The 19,756-nt window shown below is 41.8% G+C and overlaps 1 protein-coding gene across 5 annotated transcripts in view; it reads right to left on the minus strand.

Annotated features, from left to right (window-relative positions):
- Positions 1-1,133: 1,133 nt before the first annotated feature.
- Positions 1,134-19,756, minus strand: part of GRM7 (glutamate metabotropic receptor 7) — a 342,865-nt gene continuing 324,242 nt past the window's right edge. For 2 of the 5 annotated variants that reach the window (XM_068907113.1, XM_009681119.2), the window contains one exon: positions 1,134-2,373. In XM_068907113.1, the coding sequence (XP_068763214.1) occupies positions 2,098-2,373 (276 nt within the window). In that variant the 3' untranslated portion in view covers positions 1,134-2,097. Of the gene's footprint in view, positions 2,374-9,970; positions 12,307-19,756 lie in introns of those variants that run through there. The other 3 variants (XM_068907114.1, XM_068907110.1, XM_068907111.1) reach the window with 2 other exon arrangements.

Here is a 19,756-nt window from a genome sequence, read left to right on the forward strand (position 1 = left end):
GAATGAACTTCAGCACTTCTTTGGTTTAGCATGTAGTCTTGGCTCTTGAAAGGGTCAGTAATAAGCGCAATCTGTGCAGCTCTAATTAAAAAAAAAAAAAAAACCAACTGTTTGTTTCATAGATGATGGTAGCATTTTCTTCACTATTAACAGTTGCTAGAATCACTTTTGTAGTGTCTGATCTGACAGATCTCCATCGCGTGTGATCTCAGTAATTTATAAAGCTGTGTTTTTGCTGAAGGCAAAAGTGTGCCTATAGCCAGCACAGGTCACTGATCGATTCGAGGGCACAGATAATTGCTGGCTGGTTTTTCCTGTTTCTGTGATATAGGACTGGAGGTTGTGGTGATCAAGACACACATGCGCACAGAAGAGGTTTTTGCGATTACTACCAAAATGTGACCAGCTGTTGCCAACAAGCTGTCTCCAGTTATTCAGCTGTAACTGACCAAAATGGCTTCATAGCAAGCAAGAAATTAGGCGAACTCTGTCAAATTTTATCAAGATGAACTTACTTAAAAAAAAAGATTTAATAGTGCTTGGTAAGAAAAGACTTAGTCGGATGCAGAACAATCATTGCTTGGAGGGGGCTTCAACTTCAGTTTTGATATGGCCAGCGGCACTCGGCAGACACAGCTCTTTTGTAATGAAAGGAGCACATGCAGGGTTGGTCGCTTGCTGGGCCACGGTAGTTGAGGGGAGGCAGCTTGTGCCCTTACTCATTTCCGCTTTCTCTCCCGTTGTTAACGATGTTCCCTCCACCTGTTTTCTGTGTTGCAGTTTCAGCTTGTGTCCCAGACTTCACGTAGTAGAGCTGAACACCAGGTCTGGATCCCTCTAAAACCCCTGGAGCCGCGCTGGAAGAGAAGGTGACAACTGAGGAATGAGCTCTTGTAGCTTATGTTTGTGGTACGGACTCAGACATACTGGTTTCGAGGTCCAGTTTGATAAACACTAAAGACTTACTTATTTTTTTAGAAACCATGGCTTCAGGTCCTTCTGGTAAGCCAGCTCCCCTCAAGTCATTTTCCTTGCCCAGTCTTTGTGTACAAAGTTGGACTCTCTCTCATTTTTTTTTTTAGAGGAGTTCCATACCTGACAGCATAATGAAATAAACTTTAGTCACAAGGGGGGAGGGGAAAGGGAACAACTAAAAAAATATATTTATTGGAGTAAATAAAAAAAAGTTAACCAAAATCTTTTATTGATACATTCTTGGATAATATCACAGGATTGAGAATGGAAAGGAAGGGAGGAGTTAGCGGCAAAGATGATTGTTTTCACTAAATTGGCACATAAGCAGCAAGATTAACGAAATTACTTATTACAAACAGTATAAAACATACATGCTTTTTTAGGTCCTTATCACACTGGTCAATCATGTTGGGGCATCAACAGAGAAAAACTTCAAGACATGTAAAAGCCATATCCTTTCTTCCAAATACCGTAAGAATTATTGAAATTATTGCAAAATAGTCATATACCTTAAATAAAATAACAAAGTAGAACACAAATACAAATATCAAACATAAATTATTAACATGTACCATAAAATACATTACTGGCATGCATTCCAAATATCAAGACCTCTACTAAACTCAGCAAAAATCCTTTCTGCTTCCTCTGCAGCCCGTCAAAAGTTGTGAAAGCCCGGGGGGGGGAGGGGGGGTTAACTTTGCCAGCACAGTTTTTGGTCTTTAAATTCTTTTGTTTCATTAGAAAAAATAGTGTATATGGATTGCAGTGATACAATAGTAGTCATACAAGTCATGTACATAGGTCTTTTAAATCCTTAGTTTTTTTTTTTTTTTTAAATGATGTGCTAAGTCTGAGAGAATAGGGCCTCAAGTGAAACTGCATTCAAAAAACAAACAGTGAACTCGAAACAACATGGATGGCAATATGCAAAAATCCTCACAAACTGTACAGAAAGTTCAAAAACTTGCAGTCTGGAAGTACATATAAAGACAGAATTAGCCCCTTTAAAGTCACTGTTGCTCAATGCAGTTCACCCATAAGGAGCTGGGTCCTCATGTATCAGCGCTGGGTACTGGGGTATTGTAACTCCCATACACAGAGAAGGTCCAAGGTCACAGCCTAGTGGCAGTGCCAGTGACTTATTAAGCCAAGAATAATGAAGGATATTTCATATAGCAGCTGTTCAGAACGCTTGGATCCTCTAACGTTTGTCTCCACAATGACTGCCTGGCCTTCACTCCTCCTGCCGCAGACACCTTGCAGGCCAGGAAGAGATCTGTGCCAGTTCGGGTGACTGAATGGATGAAAGGCTTCATCCTTCCTCAGCTCCATCTGACAAAATGGACTAGATAACCAGGTTATTATAGCTGACGTACTTTTTTTTTGCAGCAGGGCCTGAAAGAAAACAAGAAAACAGTCACAAGACCAGTCATTTGAAACCCTCTTTGCAAAGGCTTGCTCCTGTGCCGTCATCTGTGACGGGCACACTGAGGAAAGCCACCTTGAAGTAAGGGACCAGATGGCAATTCCTTTGCATCGATATTTTTAGCAGTCTGTTCCTTCCCTTTCGAAGTCATGTGCCTACTGATACTAATCCAGGCAGACTACTATTAGATCAGCTGAAGTGGTGTCTCCAGGTCTAGCTATACTATAAACAGAATTACCCTAGATTGATTTTTCATAGTCTTGCAGCCTGCGTGTCTTCACTGCTGAGACATTGCGACTAGATTCTATTAGGACCTTTTTTTAAAGCACTGATATTCTCTCCACCTTCTTAAACCTCAAGGGCTAAATTTGGCTGTCTCGCCGATAAAAAAAATGATTCTTATTCAAGTTTTATGACTTCTGAGAATTTTTCCATCTGGCAATCGAGGTACCAGCTCTCCTAATTATGACCATCAATTTATATCTGATAGCAAATATAAATAAATAAAGCCAGTCAGTAACTGCTGTAGGAACGGTGCTACGCGCTTCTGTCAGCAAAAACTGGAAACCCTTGGAGCTGAATACAACGCAAAACATCACTGTGCAATACCTTGGCAACACTGACAATTCAGGGACATCGCAACTGGTAACATATTCCCTATTATGCAACAGTAACAAAAATACCATGTATATGTGATGCTGCAAGTAGAATAAACTATGTGTACTGGGCTTAGGAGATTTTATCTTAGATTGTTTTTCAAACAATACAGGAAAGGCCTTTTCCTATTAATTATCCACTTTTCCAAAAAAAAAAAAAAAAAAGAGTGCATGCATGACGTACGTATGCTCTTGTCGCAAAGACTAAAAGCCAATATTCCTGAAATAGTTAAGCTATCATGAGATCAGTTTAAGCTAGCAGTTATACCCCAAAGGTTAAAATTGCCAAGCATTGCTCTTACCATTAACTCTTCCTATTTGGCATTTGTGGGTTTTTTTGAGTCACTGGGATTCAACAAAAGCATTAATGATGTGAATTATAACCAAACATGCGCAGAATAACTGAATATGTAAATAAACCTGAGCCTCAAAGCATCCCCCAATAACATTTAGATTTGGAAGATAAGAGAAAGGCATAAGGCTGATTTTCTGGGATGCTGGAAAAATCTTCTGCTCTATTTTGTCTTACGTGCTGTTTTACGAGCTCAAATGGAGAAGCGTTTCTGAACTTTAGAACGTTTTGTGACTCCTTCAGAGACCTAACTCACCTGACTGTGCGCTCCCCAAAGTTTGTGCATATTTTCCCTTGGGGTGTCAAATCAGTCAGAAAGGCCGCTATTAATCAGAGGCCGCTATTAATTTTTAGGTGGCATATTTTTCAGAAAGATTTGTTTAAATAAGGTTTCCCATCAACAGCGCAGAGTATTTTGACAGTATAATGTAAACGAATGCAATCAAATATAAATGTTTTTCACAGTGTTCATCGTTATCTTTTTTACTGACAAACAGTTTTACTCCTAGTTATTTTCAAGGTTTTCCTTTAAGAAGAACCTCCTGTGTAACCTCATGACTTCCTCTTATTTTTCTGAAGCCCGACTTAGCTGCTGTATCGTGTTCTATGTAAGTGTCAGAGCTGTCTGTTCATTCGCGGTCCAATCCTACAGAATGCTGATTTTCTTCAACTGCTGTTAACTTCTGACTGAGACCTGAAGGTGTTCAACACATGGGAGGATAAAACTCATTATCCTTCAAGGCTGCAGTGCAAGTATTCAATAGACTATGGTATGCTATTAAATGCTGAAGAGAGTAGTTAAACTGCAGCTGGAAAAAAATGTATAGTCAGGAGACAGGTTAGAAAGTAATTACATGTATTATGTTGTTATATGTAAGAGCAGCAGAGCTCACACGGAAGAGATTTTTGATAAGCGCTGTTGGTCCATCTAATGTCAACCCATCTAATGCTTAGAGCGGTTTCACTCTAGCTTTCAAAAAAACCTGAGATTTTGCTTTGATGAGTTTTCTCGCAATTATTTCAAACACAAGATATCATTTTTTTCATGTTTGCAGTAAGACAATGAACCGCCAGTGCCAAATGAATTCTACGAAAGAAGAGTTTTGATAGCTTGTACTTCTGTAACCTCTCTGTGAAGAGATGGGATCCAAACATTTGCGTCATAGACAATAACGTTATCTTTGGCACTGCTCTATTTTAGCGGCAAAATGTAGTTGACAAAAGCATCATCCATAATTTAGATAAAATGATCAATAAAAGCCTCATTGTTATTTCAGGAGAGGAAGGAGGCGCTTCCCTAGGTTCTAAAGACTGGTAGACCAGAAGAGAGCCTGTCCCTTATTATGCTGAAGTGGTGCATTTCACAGCTGTATCCCTGCATCAGCTCCAGTAACTCGGAGCTGAACTGAACTTTACCTTCCAGAAGGGCTTCCGTCTTGATTTGAAGACTTCAGGAGAAAGGCAGACTACCCATATAATGAATCACTGTTGAGTCTCATCGCGTCATTATCATTGGGCAGTTAGCACCAGGAGGCAGGTATGGATTTGATTTTTCTCGAATGAATTTACATGAAAATGGAAATTGCTATGGAAACATCAACATGACCAACATTTACCATGCTTTGATCCATGGTAGATGAGCGTTCTCCTGTTCTTTAAATGGAAAATAGGTACAGATCCCTCATACTATGCTGCAGTCAGTGTTAATAGGTGACGACGTTCCAACAGTGAGTACAGATTGTCCTTTGTGCAAACAATATGTACGTGTTAACTAATATAGCTCTAATTATGTCAATTTTTATCCTCCTGTATAAACAGAAAAAATGTTATTAAGCAAAACTAAATCCTCATAAGCTAGGGAATCTAGCTTTACAGAAGCCGTGTTGCCATCATTTGACCCACTTTGTCCCTATGCCTTGCTGTCTCAAATAATGTGATGCAATGTAATGGTTCACAGTATTACCTACTTCAGCACATGCAAAGGTCAGACAGCACGCATGCAGTGAATGCCTATCCCAAACAAAAAGAAAGCAAACAAGTGACAGGCTGGAGCTGCAAAAGACAACAGGTAACTGTGTAAGCCTTCAACTCCAACTGGTCTTTGAGTTAGACGTGCTGGAGGTGAGCCAATAGCTGTGGATCCGCTATGCAGTTTCTGAAATGCTGGTCTATACCTTGAGCATGGAAATACACATATCAAATGTACCCCTTTCCAATACCTATACTCATTTCTTGAGGTCACTGCAAAGGAATGAACAGACAAACTGTGCCATAAATACGAGCTGCTACCTATTTTTAAATACAGAATACCACATAGGAAGGAAACGTCCTGGGTTTTTGCAAATAAATAATATGTTCTTGAAGCAAACATTTGCAATATATGACTTGCTTTAAAAAAAATAGATCGTCCTATTTAAGAAGAGGTTACATTTTGCTTTTAGTGAAAGGACCCTTTACCACTGAACAACACTGAATAGCAATAATGTTAACAGCAGAATTTAGAGTGAGGAGTACCTGAAGAAACACCCTTTCATATATACAGACAGGACCAGTGCGCTTGAAACAATGGCCAGGCTCAAGCCCAGGCACAGATAACCACATCACATCATAAGCTCATTCTTACATTTATCCAGCTCGGCGCAGCACAGCACGGAATTCCGCAACTCCATTATAGTTTTGCCTTAACTTTGTTCTACTTGAATGAAAATGTTTTTGTCCGTGTTACGGTGGAAAGTGGTTTAGGCTACCACGCTTCAAAAAGATCAGGAAGTAGCTGTGCCAGGGATACTCAGCATTATGAAAATACCATAGCATATTACTACTAATACACAATACTGGAGTGAAGGAAGTTGCAACGAGCACCAACCCTATTCTACTTGGTGACACTACTATTAGTCTTCCAGTTTGGTGAGCGTTATTACGTTTAGTCTCAACTGGGAAATAAAGAGGCGGCCGTTTCAGTAAACAAGAAGGCAAGAGCAATGCCTTCCAGAAGAAGTTGAAACAGGACTGGCATTCGATGTCCTGGCAGCTGGACTTCCAGAAGTATGAAGACGGCATCTCAGTGATCACAAAATCCAGGAGCTGCATGGCGTGGTGTTAATTTTAAGGATTTAATAGTGTAGAAGATACTGACAACTAACAAGTCCGCATGAGATATGCGTTGTCATCAGTTCCGTACTGTGCCTTTTCCCATTCTCCCACGAAGTGAGACTCACCCTCCTCATTTGCAAGGTAACGGCATCAGTTTCAAGATGCCCTCCTACAGCCTACATCAGGGTAACCTAACAGCAAGGATTTGCTCATGCTAACTGTAAGTTACAGAATTGCAGACAACGTGGAAAATAAACAGCATTTCTTTTAAACACAACAATTAACTTAAATCATTTCTTTTTCAGACAGTAGATCACTTGCGTGACAACCTGTAGAGGGCAGTGAGAGTCTACAACTATCCCCTGGCAGAAGCAGGTTAACGGGATTTGAAATAACTGCATCTCCTGTTCTAACACCGTATTAAAAACAAAGACGCAGAGGCAAAAATCCTCTTTGGATATATAAGTTTCATCACTTGAGTGGTTTTCATTATCTTGAGCATAGACCACAAAGAAGCAGCTCCTGCAGTATCCAAAAGCAAGGCAGATCTGTCAATACTCACTCAGAGTGAGATTTAATCACTTTCACTTCAATTTTATGCACATTTGTAACCTCTTCCAAGCTTAAAAAGAAAGCCAGTGCAAAAGATGAGTTTTATTTCAGCCTACAGGCATCTCAAGCTATCAAATGCATGAAACACCATTTTCTTAGCATTTCCAGCACTGAGCAAGAATTGACATCATGCTGGCTATGGATTTGGAACTTCTGCTCTTACTTGCTCTTGCAGTCAATGTGGCAGATGATTATTCTTACCTCCTCTCCCCTCTTTTGTTTTATTACTTTTTGCTTAAAAGCCTGTCTCAGAGTCATGCTAGGCAAAACTGTGGTTGATTGACCATTAAATTCTAATTCTTACTCATCTCAAATGAAAATGGATGCACATGGCTCCTCTCACCGCTCCATACCTGAAAGTCAGAGCGCTGTTGCCTCTAACTGGGGGAATGTACACGAGCAAGAGATAAAAGCAAGAGTCCTAAAGGCTTCTGCACGCTTGTCCAGCACCTACAAATGGCATGAAACCCAGCGAGAACAATACAGTTTTTAACGTTTGTATTTAAATAGATTGTTATATGACATTTTCACATCTCTCCTGTTGTGCTCACTACCATAGTATATTAGCAACCTATCTAGCATAGAAATGCCTACAGTTGTATTACAAAAAAAAAAAAAATCCTTCAATGTTATTGTATGTGAGAGTGTGTGTGTCTGGGGATAGTTGCTTGCTTTTGAACTGGAGCCTGAACTGAGTGACTTCTATGCAGCTCAGCACACAGAACCTCATGTTTTAATAACAGAGTATGAATACATTAAATTACAAATATAACATTAGTAAGAAGTGTGTTCCTTCATAATTGCTTTACAGCCTTCTCTTCTCATAAATTATATCATCTTTAGCTGTCATATTTCCTTGTCAGTCTCAGGAAAGCAGCCACAATTAGCAGTTCAGCACTGAACACAACCATAAATAGCAATGATGATGTTCTAGTTGCCTGAGAGGTTTGTCAGCAGATCACAGATTACAACAGGGAGTGAGAAGTTGCTAACGAGATTCTTTTTTCCCCCGATTACTAATTTATCTGGTGCATAAATGGCGTGATGGCAACCTGGTGACAAGTTCAAAGGGGAGAGCAGCCTGTCTGTCGGGGTTTTTTTTGTTGGTTTGTTTGTTTTGTTACAGCCCATCTTGCCATTCTTCACCTGAACACTGCACTGGAATGAGTGATAATTTACATGTCATGCTGTATTTTCCTTTCCCTTGGCTCCCCAGTTCTTGACAGGCGGGCTGCAATACACCAAAGCCACGTGCTCAGGCTCCATCACATGTGACATGGTAGCTAGAGGACACTGTCCTGCTTAGATGACAAATGCTGTAAGAAAGACTTCTTATTTTTGCAATTTTACCAACCCAAAATTCAGTCACCAAAAATACAGCAGTGACTATAACTGAACTAACTTCTAAGACAAGCGATACTCATGTACAAGCACGGCCTGAAGACTCAAGGAGCTGAACGAAGTTCGCGGATCGTCCCTGTACCGTTTGTAAGTCCTGCAGTATTACATCAGCCCCTCTCTGAGGCAGAGCCTTCCCACTGGTCACAAGAGGAAGATGCACTTTTATCATGTGCACATGCTGGAGCAGCCGCAGCCAACTGAGTTTGTGCTTTGCCACAGGACAAGGAGAAAGCCTAAATCACAGCAGATTACTTCATTTAACCGATAGGAGCACATTAACAAAGAAGAACGGATGTCAAGGTAGATATTTTTGTATGCGCAGACTACATTCTGATGTGCATGACTAGATTCTCTAGTTGGGATTACTGGAGTGGTTTTCCTGAGAAATTACTGAAGTATCTATCTGGTGGAGGGAAAAACAGAAGGGTCCAGAGAAAAGACTGAAAGAGCACATTACATGGAATGCCACGGAGGGAGAGCAGGTCTGCTTACAAGAGTAAATGCACTTCAGAATTTAATAGAAAAACAATCGCGTAACGGAACTGAACAGACGTAACGCAGTCATCACTAGTATTTCTTCAGCTAGTCTTGTGACACTGTTTTATGGTGTGTATCACTAATACACTGCTTGTAATCTCCATAAAATGCTAGAAAAATTAAAACTAGAATGAAAGTGAGTGGTGTAAGTTAAATTTCAAGTTTGTTTCTTAATGTTTCAAATGCTGTAATAGGCTTTTAATCCTTTTCTTTGCTCCAGTAAAGGGGTTTTCTTTCTTAATTTTGTTCAGTAGTAACAGTGATCTTGCCATACGATCCTGGTAAGCACAAGGGCTTTTATAAGGGACTGTCTGGAAATAATGACTCCAAAGGGAGCGCTGTTGAGGTAGATTCTTTTGGGAATCCAAAGAGTAGTTCCTTCCTTAAACCTACCATCAATCACCTCGAGGGCTGGGACAGCATCATATGCCTGAACATGGGAAGGACTTTCTCCAACGGGGTGTTAGCCAAGAGGAACTCACCACGTCCAGGAACTCCCACCTTGTCACAATCTCTCTGGGGGAGAGGCAAATATTTCCCTTAAAAAACAGTTTTCTCTAATTCAGTGGGGTATTGTGCATTGTGAAAACTACTGGTTTCGTATAGGCCCCTTTTGCAATTGCCTCACCTCTCTCAGCCTGCTCTGGCCTGTTAGTAATTTTAATTAAACAATATATATGAAACATGAGTTCATATTTTGGTGAAAGACATACATTCTGTATGTTACAACATTAGAAAAAAATACATAGGGACCTGAGGCAGATTAATTCTCTAGAAGAACAGGACTCTGTGAACAGTGCCATGAATTCATGAAAATGCTATCAGAGAGTCCTACAGGAGGCTGAGGGGACAGGGTGAGGGAGATGATGGAATTACCATGTTACAGCAAGAGCCTGAGAATTCCACTGTGGCAGAAAACCCCAAGTTTTTTTATTTTTCAAGTTTTTTCACTGGTACCAAACCCAACTTATTATTATTTTTTTCTATGAGGTGGGACAATTTTTACATTTTGTGTGAACCGGTATCGCGGGTGCAAGCCCCTACACTGTCACTGCAAATAGGCTCAAATTAATTAAGTAGCTACAGGCATAGCGCATAAAGCTGAGAAGGAACTAAAATGGCACAAAAAGAGAAAAGGCCTGAGTTGCCTAGCAACTATTACCTTTTCTTGTGAATTAAGAGAGCCCAGATACATATTCATTGTTGACATTTGTTGCTTGTAATATAAAGGCGTTTGTCCATATCACTGTGTTAGACACTCAAGTTACCTACTGTGGTGTTAGGATCACAAACAAGACCGTGTCCTGTGAGTACCAACTAGAGCCTGAGTAACTCAGCCTCCTACACGTCCCTTTTATGTCAAGGTTGCCAGCTCAGCTCTGCTCCAGAACTCTATTTGCAGGAGGTCTGAAGGTGGCTCATTGAGACTTCCGATTCATCTTTCTAAACCTAGCAGAGTTCACGTGATTAGGTTACTCCAATCCGATGAAGTCACAAGCTGAAGGCTAAGGAAGGCTTAGTCATTTCCTTCCTCCTCTAAGCAATTCTTTCTCCCACCCGTTTAGGCAACACCAAACCAGAACTTGCATGCATGTAGTATTGCTCCTTCAAAAGCTTCAGCCTGCGCTCTCAGCATCATTCCTGATGCAACTTAATACTGGCACATCTCTGCTCTCACCTATGGGTGAAGGAGTTCAGTTTATGAGGACATCAGCTTTTCACACACACTGTATTTTCTTAGTTTACTTTCCTAAGGAATAGAGAGTTTCCTGGATGGAACTGAAACAGCTATCTGCAGGGCTGCCAGCAGTTCTTCAGGCTCCCCCCACTGCTGTCTTGCTACTGTCTTCTCATCACAGAGGTTGGAAGCCCTCCGCAAGTCTAAGATACCACAATCGGTGATCAGACCAAACTCTACCAATTTTCCAGAGGCACTAGTGCCAAGGTGGAGTTGCACAATCAAATTTTGTCCTTCGTTTAGATGAAAGTAACTGCTGCCGTTTAATTAGGACCAAGCTTATCAAAACTGTATCTTTGTTCCAGTGGCCTGTTGTAGAAGAGCCCCATGCTGGCCCATGGCTAGCCTGTCTTTTCTCTGTGTCTGGACACATGAGGGCATGCAGTTGGCAGAGCTTATTCTGTATGCTGGAGCTCCTTACAGCAAATATGCTCCCGTGGGGACGAGGGAGACATTGACGCTTGTGTTCCTCAGCTAAGAAAAAAATGGTCCATTGCGTGAAGACAAAAATAATTTTAAAAGCTGCAGCTTGTCTGGAGTAAAAATAACCCCGTAGCGATTGCTCTCCTAGTGCTGGTGGTCCCCTGCCCTGATTCATCTGCTGGGATTTCCTCAGTGGTCAGCTGCAAAAACCCCAGTGTTTAGAGTAAGCACCGAAGGGCTGACCGGTAGGATTTATTTAGCGTTTCGTATTCTGGCAGTACTCCATTACCGTACTACTTCCCACTTCCAGTCGGCTCGTGCAATCTGCAGAGCCCACCTGCTGAAATGAAAGGACTCATTAGGCTTCTGTGACGTTTGAAGCTCTCAAGCGGCCTTTTTCGAGGTGTTCTTTGTCTCTTGGTTGGGAGTCAACCAATTTTGGAGACATTCATCTAAGATCCTTCTGTAAAGACAACATTAAAATCTACTTATATGCTAAACTGCTATTTGCCTTTGCAGCTTGAGTCGACAGCAATGAACTTCAGCACTGGGTGGGAGATGATGACACTCTCCTCTCTCGTTCAGCTCTGACAGGCAGCCGCTGAAGGACTTGCACCTGTTTGGGGTTTTGTGTTTTCCAGAACGTAACAGAGGTTTTTCTGCAGTGCTAATCTAAAATCTTTTCTTCAGTTTTATTCATTTAAATTGAACTGCTGGAGGTTACCAGGCGATTACCACCGAAATATTAAAATGCAGCATGTATTAGAAATATCTCTCAAACTCTGCCAAGGTTATTTGAATATATACTTTGGATACTCTCAAAAAGATGAATTTTGCAACCACACAATGGCTACCGTGTCATTATGACATTTGTTTCAGGTTTGCTGAGATTCATTAGAGTGGCTGGTATCATGGAAGCATTCAAAAGGTAGTGCCAAAAGATGTTCACAAACTGCAGCTTAAAAAATTGCCCCCATCAACCATGTCTGTGTTACCTCGCCGTGGAAAAATCAAACATGTATGGAGAAGTTTTTGCATGCCGCTGAGCTAGTCCTGCTACTTAACGCAGAGCACGTTATCTGCAAGATTCCTGTTAGCAGGGAGGAAGAAAAAAAAAACATTTATGAAGTAGGAAGATGCAAGTATCACATACAGAAAGCAAACAGTTCACACACAGATTCATGGAGTTAGGTTTCTGAAGTCAAACTCCTCAAACTCCTTATGAATAGCTGATAGGTGAATAAGAGTAATAAAGATGTCCTGTAGATTTTAACTGGGAAAAAACCCAAAATCTAGGTTCGTTGGATAAATTTAGAAAGAAAAGTTTGCCCAGCTTTAAAACTTACAAATGGGATGAGATATATTCAGTTATTTTATTCTCAGTTTTCGCATTGTCTCATTTTCAGCTTCTCTGCATTTAGAAACTTTGCAACAAAATACAATTACATTTACAGAAACTGATTTGCTGCATAGTCTGTACTGGTCTATGCAATGCAAGAGAGAGAAGGCAAGACCATCGTCCCGCTATGACCTGCTCTCACCACAGAAACAGGCGGGCTACATCGCCACTTTGGGAGCACTGTCTCAGTCTAGCAACTGGGGCTGGCAACCACACAGCTAACTAACTTTCTTGGGCTCAGATCGGGTCAATAACATGAAATTCTGCTCAACACCTTGATCCAAAGAAACTGCTGTAACTAAAGAAAGACACATAAAACTTTATTTGCCAAAGATACATTTACGATGTATTGTGCTGTACGTCCTTCAGGCTTATTCCCATATGCCACCTTCAAAATGCAGGCTGTGTCCACGGCCACACGGGCTGGCTTGAACACTGCGCCTACGCTAGTGCTACGCACTCCACCGGCAAGCCATGCCAAGCCCACGCTCACTGTTTAAGTAACTTGCCTGACCACTGAAATGGATGAAGACTATGCAGAATCATATCCACCTTTATTTGGGGAGCAGAAACAAACAACTTAGTGGCAGTAACTTTTTAAACTCTCCCACAGTTGTAATTTACCCACTGCTGCTAGGAAGATACACAAGCATGTAATTTAATACTGCAAAGTCTATCTAATGGAATGAAAAATGGAGAAGAAGATCCAAAATCTGGCTGAAATTATCACAAATCACACTGTGCCATATGGATAAATTGACTTGGTGAAGACACATAATGTAGTCCTTACGATCAGAAGTTAACCAGACATCACAAAAATGGCAAATCCTACAAAAGAAAAAAACTCACACCTCCCCCCCCCCCCCCCCCAAACAACTGAGAAAGACGAGGACAGATTATTTGTTGGCTTAGCTCTACGGACTCGAGCAAAAAGGGCTGCAAGCCAGCTGGCCAACCAATCTACCTAGTTAAACCACTGAAAGTCACTCAAACCTCTTTGTTCCTGACCTGCCGAGTTGGGATAATAAGCTCCTATCTCAGGGGGAAAATCACAATGTGAATACTAATGCCTAGCTATAGCTATCTTAGATTAAGTTATTAATGTCAACAGAGCACAATGAGAAAAATAACCAAAGAAATCTTGCACTTCAGTGCTGCTTTATGTACATTTGATAACCTGGGTTCACCTGGTTCACCTCTGCTTTTTCAGAATGCAATTAATAATGAAACTTCAGATCACTAAAACAATTGTCTGTATGTACATGCATGCACAATATATCACACACAGTGGGGTTGTGTAAATGTTGCATATATATTTCTATGGAGAGTGTGCTCACGCATCTCTCACTTTACAGAAACATATTGCACTTCTAAATTTATCATATTTATATTTTACCGTTGAGACTTTCTTACTATTATCCCTTTTAGAAATGGGTATTTACCCTACTATACAACCCCTAAGCAAACTCAGTCTGCCTAACTAGTGAAGTCAATTATATAACTGCACTTGAAGTGAGCTTTAAACACATGGGACTAGCAAAATATTGTATACAGCAGTGCCAGGGCCGTAAGTAACAATTACAAATATCCAATATAATGAGTTCTTTTAACTAGGATTGCTTTGAAGTTCCCAGAAGGATTTAATGGGAAGCAGGAGTATGACCTTGCCAGTTCCCCAGGGCACAGTGGGCTTTGCAGTAGGTTCTTCTTTAAACAAAAGTCCATTTTTAGCTTACAAGGCTTTAAAGTAGCAGCTACTATCAGAGGCCTATGTTTTTCTTCAAATGTTTTACCATGCACTTTTTGTGAGAACAGAGAATATATATCCAATAGGAAGACAAATAAAGACAGGTCTTGGATAACAGCCCAATAACAGAAAATTAGTTAGCTCATGTCAAAATGGCAGCTACATGACCTCCTTATGGCTGAAGATTTTTTTTTTTTAGGGTTTGAGTCGATAAAATATATATTTGCTTTGCCATTCTGCAAAGGCTTTAGATTACGCCCAAGAGGCTGTTGAATTGTTTGTCAGTAGTCATATTTGGAGGGGGAATCCTGGTTCACTGAGGTCTGTGTCAAATCAACCATTACATTTTTAGAGCCAGCATTAAAACCTGATGCACCCCAATTTGGTCACCCCAATTGAAAAAAAAAAAAAAAAAGGGCAGCTCAGTTAGGAGAGCTCCATTCTCTGTATCAGTAGCTTTGCTGGGAGCTGCCAGTGACTAGCTGACAGCAGATCAAACGTTGAGGACCGAATTTCTGTGGACCCCCCCCACAAGCATGCCATAGTCAGATGTTTTAAGTGAAAGACATGATGGCAAAAAAACCCCCCTCTATTTATAATGGGGGCTGAAGAAGCTCAGACAACACAGAGAAAGTAACTGTGTTAGACAGATGCTTCACTACAGTACAAAGCTGGAAATTTCCAACTTCATTTCGAGGAGGGGGGGCGGCTTGCGGGAGCAGGTTGTTGAGAGGTTTTTTTGGCCATATACACAGCAAAGAGCACAGATGTGTAGCCACAGATCGCGTATTTTAGCAGAATTACAGTAGCCACTCTACCTCTTAGTTTTTAAACTGATTCAACAATTCTTGGTGCCAGAAGCCTCACCCCTGCCGACTATTTTTTATTGCACACATCACTCGCAAGACATAGAGACTGTTCTGCAAAGTCAGTATGCACAACCGCACACGACACACTCCTCTTCAGAAAAAGAACAGACATTGCTGTATGGATAGCAAATTTAAGCTGACTTTGTAAAAATAAGTAAGGAAAAAATCCAAGAGAATGTCAATACAAATACACACTTTTCAAGTTTTCAAACAGTTTAATGGTGAACTGTATTCTTAGGTTCCAACTCTATAGGAAAAGGCGTTGCTGTGTCTGTGGCTGAAATCCTTGTCTCACTTGAGTCAAGAGCAAAACACCTGCTGACTTCAAGAGTCAGTCAGTCTTGCAATAACACAGTACAGTAGAGCATAAAATTACTGTGGAATGGTACTGGTTTCTTACAGTGCTTCTATAACATTTTCCCACTTGGAAACAAGGCGGCCTTTTGTCTTTAATTGCACTATTCACCTGTTCTGCGGTACCAAACTGTACAATCCTTCCACTCGGTCCCCCGGGTTCAATCTACAGCCAAATAATGACCCAGAGTCTCAGGGACTAGACTCCGTTCCTGATCAAAACATGATTGAGGAACATGGCGAAAACAGAATGGCCTTTGACGGGAGGCAAGCTTATGGGAGGGGAAAACCGAGTGTCAGAGGAAACGCGCTCTTCTGAATCATAGTACAAAGATCTTGACCCTTATCAACTCCTATGAGCTCTAAAAATAAGGCATAAATGGGCTGTACGACACATGCTGCCCCTTTGCAATGGCAAGATAGTATCATTTATGAATACTCATCAATGAAAGTGATGGTTCTCTGTTAACAAACAAAAAAGCATGTCATTCATTTTTCAGCCTCCGAACTGCTTACGCTGGTAGTTCTGCCAGAATCAATACACTATTTTTGTTAAGCAGCTGTAAAGATCATCTAAACTGCCCGCACTGACAGACGCTGCTTTCAGTCTCTTACGGACTATGCTAAAAGATCATTTTTTATGAGCCACACCTTTGACCACTTTGCAAAGTATTATTAAGGTAGGTGCCTTCAGAGACAAATTCGGAGACTGCTGACAAAATTACTTTTCCTGTTTGAGCCATGATAGGAAAATGTGACTTTGAGTCAGACAAAGAACAGAGCAAGACACACACCATTGGTGGCCTGGAAAAGAAAGCCTGAGCATCCTGGTGTTGCCTGAGCGAGGCCTGTAAGGTTACAATTTCGAGTCATCAGGTGATAAGGGCGGGATGGAAGGGGAACAGTGTTATCCTCCTAAATAAAAACTAAAACCAACAAAGCGTGGTACCGCTAAAGCATATCAGTCTGGAGCATGTTGGCTGCATCTTTTGCCTCTCTCCTACTTGTCTGCTTTGCACATAAAAGCTTCTGGGTCAGGTGTATTTTGAAAGCAACTACACCATTGACCATGGCACTGGGAACAAAGAGAAAATAGCAGAAAGTCTTATCAGTGCTTCCAGCAAATGAAAGACTGCAGAGAGTCTTGAAGAAGACCTTGCATGAAGAACAGCCGAATAGCTCGCTGGAGGCTTTGTGCACTCAGTTGCGAGCTGTAGCTAAAGGATCGGGCTGGGTAACACGGCAACAAGGAGCAAGCATGGAGTGCTTCGCTTTGAGAGATTGCTAGAGGACAGCAAAGTCACTATGTGAACTGTCATGTTAACTACGCTCACGCTACTTCACCGCAGTTGGCAGAGTACAACCGCACCAACACACAGCTAGAAAAGAGCACAGGATCTTAGGAAATGTAATGCCAAATCTTTACGTGACTGTGGCAGGAAAGAAACAAGACCTATTCACATTACTCCTGAATTAGAGGCAAGTGTACAGTAAGCATACTGATCTTAACTATATTTAAAATGTTCTAGTTTGAATGCTGTTGACTGGAAAGATAAAAAACAGTACCAAGTTATTTTTACCTCCTTAAAACAAAGTTAAAGTTTTAATGTATTAATAATAAATAAATTAGTTACTAGTACTTTGGTCATCGTACCTGCAAAGGAGGGCTCTGCTGAGATCGGTAAGCCAAGTGTGAAAACAATTTGTATGAAATATAATTGAAATTATGACCCGAGTGATCTTCTAAAATGTCCCAAAGGAGTCCTGAAGTTAGCGCTGTAAGAAAACGGTTTCTCTCTACCTCCTTTCCTCTTGGCTTTGCCTCCTGGCTGTACTCCACGGGCTTGCGCTACGGCACCTTTCAGCTTTCTTGTGACATGCCTTCTCTCCTGCTACGGACGTCTCCCTTCCTCCGTGCACTGCAGCAAGCATTAACCTCCCTTCCTTGAGCTAGGCTCGTAAGTGAAGCTTTCTAGCTGTGTGCCTATCGCTCCACCACTCTTCTCTGAATCTCATAATGCATTATTCCCTTGTAGCCATCTACTGCGTATCTTACTAATGGAACCTTTTCCAAAAAATTATGATGCATTTCTGACACTCTGCCTGAAGAGCACTCTTCTGCAGTCAGTCCCTACCTTATCCACACCTTGGTGCCTGAAAAGGCAAGTCCCTGTCCCCATTTTTGGGGACCCAAGCAGATGTACAATTAAAGATAAGGTTATAAAAGTGACTATGCACAGTAATCATTTTATTACTTGTACTCGTACTCAGTATAAACAGCTCTGCATGTCTAGCTAGTTCATCCAGTGATGTAGAAATTGCAAATATTTTTGCAATTAATCATCATACTTAACAAAATCAAGGAAATAAAAAAGGCTCCGCAGTTGCCATCCAACAGGAATACAGGAGGGAACAACACCTGACCCATTTTTTTTTTTTTCTTTACCATATTCAGTTACAGGTTTCCTACTGAGTCAGCATACCAGGGTATTTTCTGTTTCTTCTTTTAAAGAATTACAAGTAATTCCATTAATTAATGTGGTTTTTCCAGGTTTTCTGTTACCTCCTAGTACATTTTCCTCCAAGCAGTCCCTTGGATATATCTGCATGTAGTGCCAAAAAGAAACAAAAGACTTGCTAGAACCTGCACCCAAACAAATTAGGCTATTTTAACTAAATAGCTAAGGCACTCACAAAGTCAAAACCGGATTCATATTTCTCAAAGTCTGGAGATGTACACTGTTTTTCAGCAGAAAACCGAAACCGAGATGGCATTTGGAGACAAAACATCTGCAGAAATTGCATTTAGGCTTAAGACAATCTCCCAGTCAATAAACTGTCCATTCACGCCAGCAGTCAAATCTCTGAGCAGACTAGGAACCTTTTCACCTGATGTGCACGACAACGAAACCAGGCAATGGGGAAGGAATGACATCTCACAAAATCATCGTTGAAATGAAGCCTCCCTTTGTTAGAGGAACAGGTCACGGTTCTATTTTAAATAACGGTAAATGTTATTTTGCTCCATGTTATTCTTTCCAAGAAACATAACCGTAGAAAAGAGTGAACAAACACTTAACAAGCCAGCGGCTAACTGCTTCTTATGTGGTGCTTCCTCTCTTCTGAAGAGATGTTCTTTAGCTTGATAAACACTTGATATGAAAGTATACTTCACGCAGATTTTATGGAGCCGTCTCTGGCACGCTGCCTCGTTCCTGTGGCAGTGACTATTTGTCGGCTGCGAAGCACAGCGTACAAGGGGGGTTGATCCGTGACAGCACTCCCACTTGCTTACACCGTACAAACTGTAGCAAGAGTCACTGATGCACCTGGTGCCTCTCACTGAAGCCGTAGGCACCACAGCAACCTCCCCAGCGGCAGCAGCTACGTGTCTTTGGGTCAGCTCAGCCCCAGAAGAAACCGAGTCCCAACTTTTGACAGGTAATTGCCTTCGTAAACTACATTTCTTCCTAGCGCAACAGTACAAATCAGAGGCTTTTGGAAGCAGAGCTGGCGTGGTGGGGCTGGTGGTAAGCTGCGACGACGCAGGAGAGAGCTCAGCCGCGCCGCTCAGGGCAGAGGCGCCCGCCCCGCAGCACGGCCGGCGCGCCGGGGCGCAGAGGCACGCAGCGAGGCTGGCGGCACGCGCACCGCAGCCCAGCGCGGCCGCTGCTCGCCCCGGCAGCGCTCCCGGGCAGCACAGCACGGGGGCACTCACGGAGACCCTCGTCGGGGCCTCTACAACCAAAAAACCTCTTAGGGCCGCCCGGCATCCCCAAGTCAGCACCCTGGCGGTGGCATCGGATAAACAGGGATCAGGGCGGCACAGTGACAGCCTAGCTACAAGCCATTTGCTCTCCACTGTCCTGGCAAGATCCACCCCGGGAAAGGGACAGTCTTACTTCCCTACGGCAGGTGGAGTCACACGAGAAAGTCCAGCGGGCAGGAGTGACGCCAAGGGCCAGCCAAGCTCAACAGCAACATCAGCCTCTACTACCTGTATAAAAAACATCTTAAACAATGCTTCCCTAGTGCTTTAAGATTTGACCCGCCAGTTTAAAACCAAAGAATAATACCCCATTAAATTGCAAGTCTCCTAAGAGTAAAAATAACACATATCCTTTTGTGTATATCCTATCTCCTCCCTTTTCGGGAAGTTCGCCTGCTCAGA

The sequence above is a fragment of the Struthio camelus genome, chromosome 14, assembly GCF_040807025.1.
Source record: "Struthio camelus isolate bStrCam1 chromosome 14, bStrCam1.hap1, whole genome shotgun sequence".
NCBI classification, from domain to species: Eukaryota; Metazoa; Chordata; class Aves; order Struthioniformes; family Struthionidae; genus Struthio; species Struthio camelus.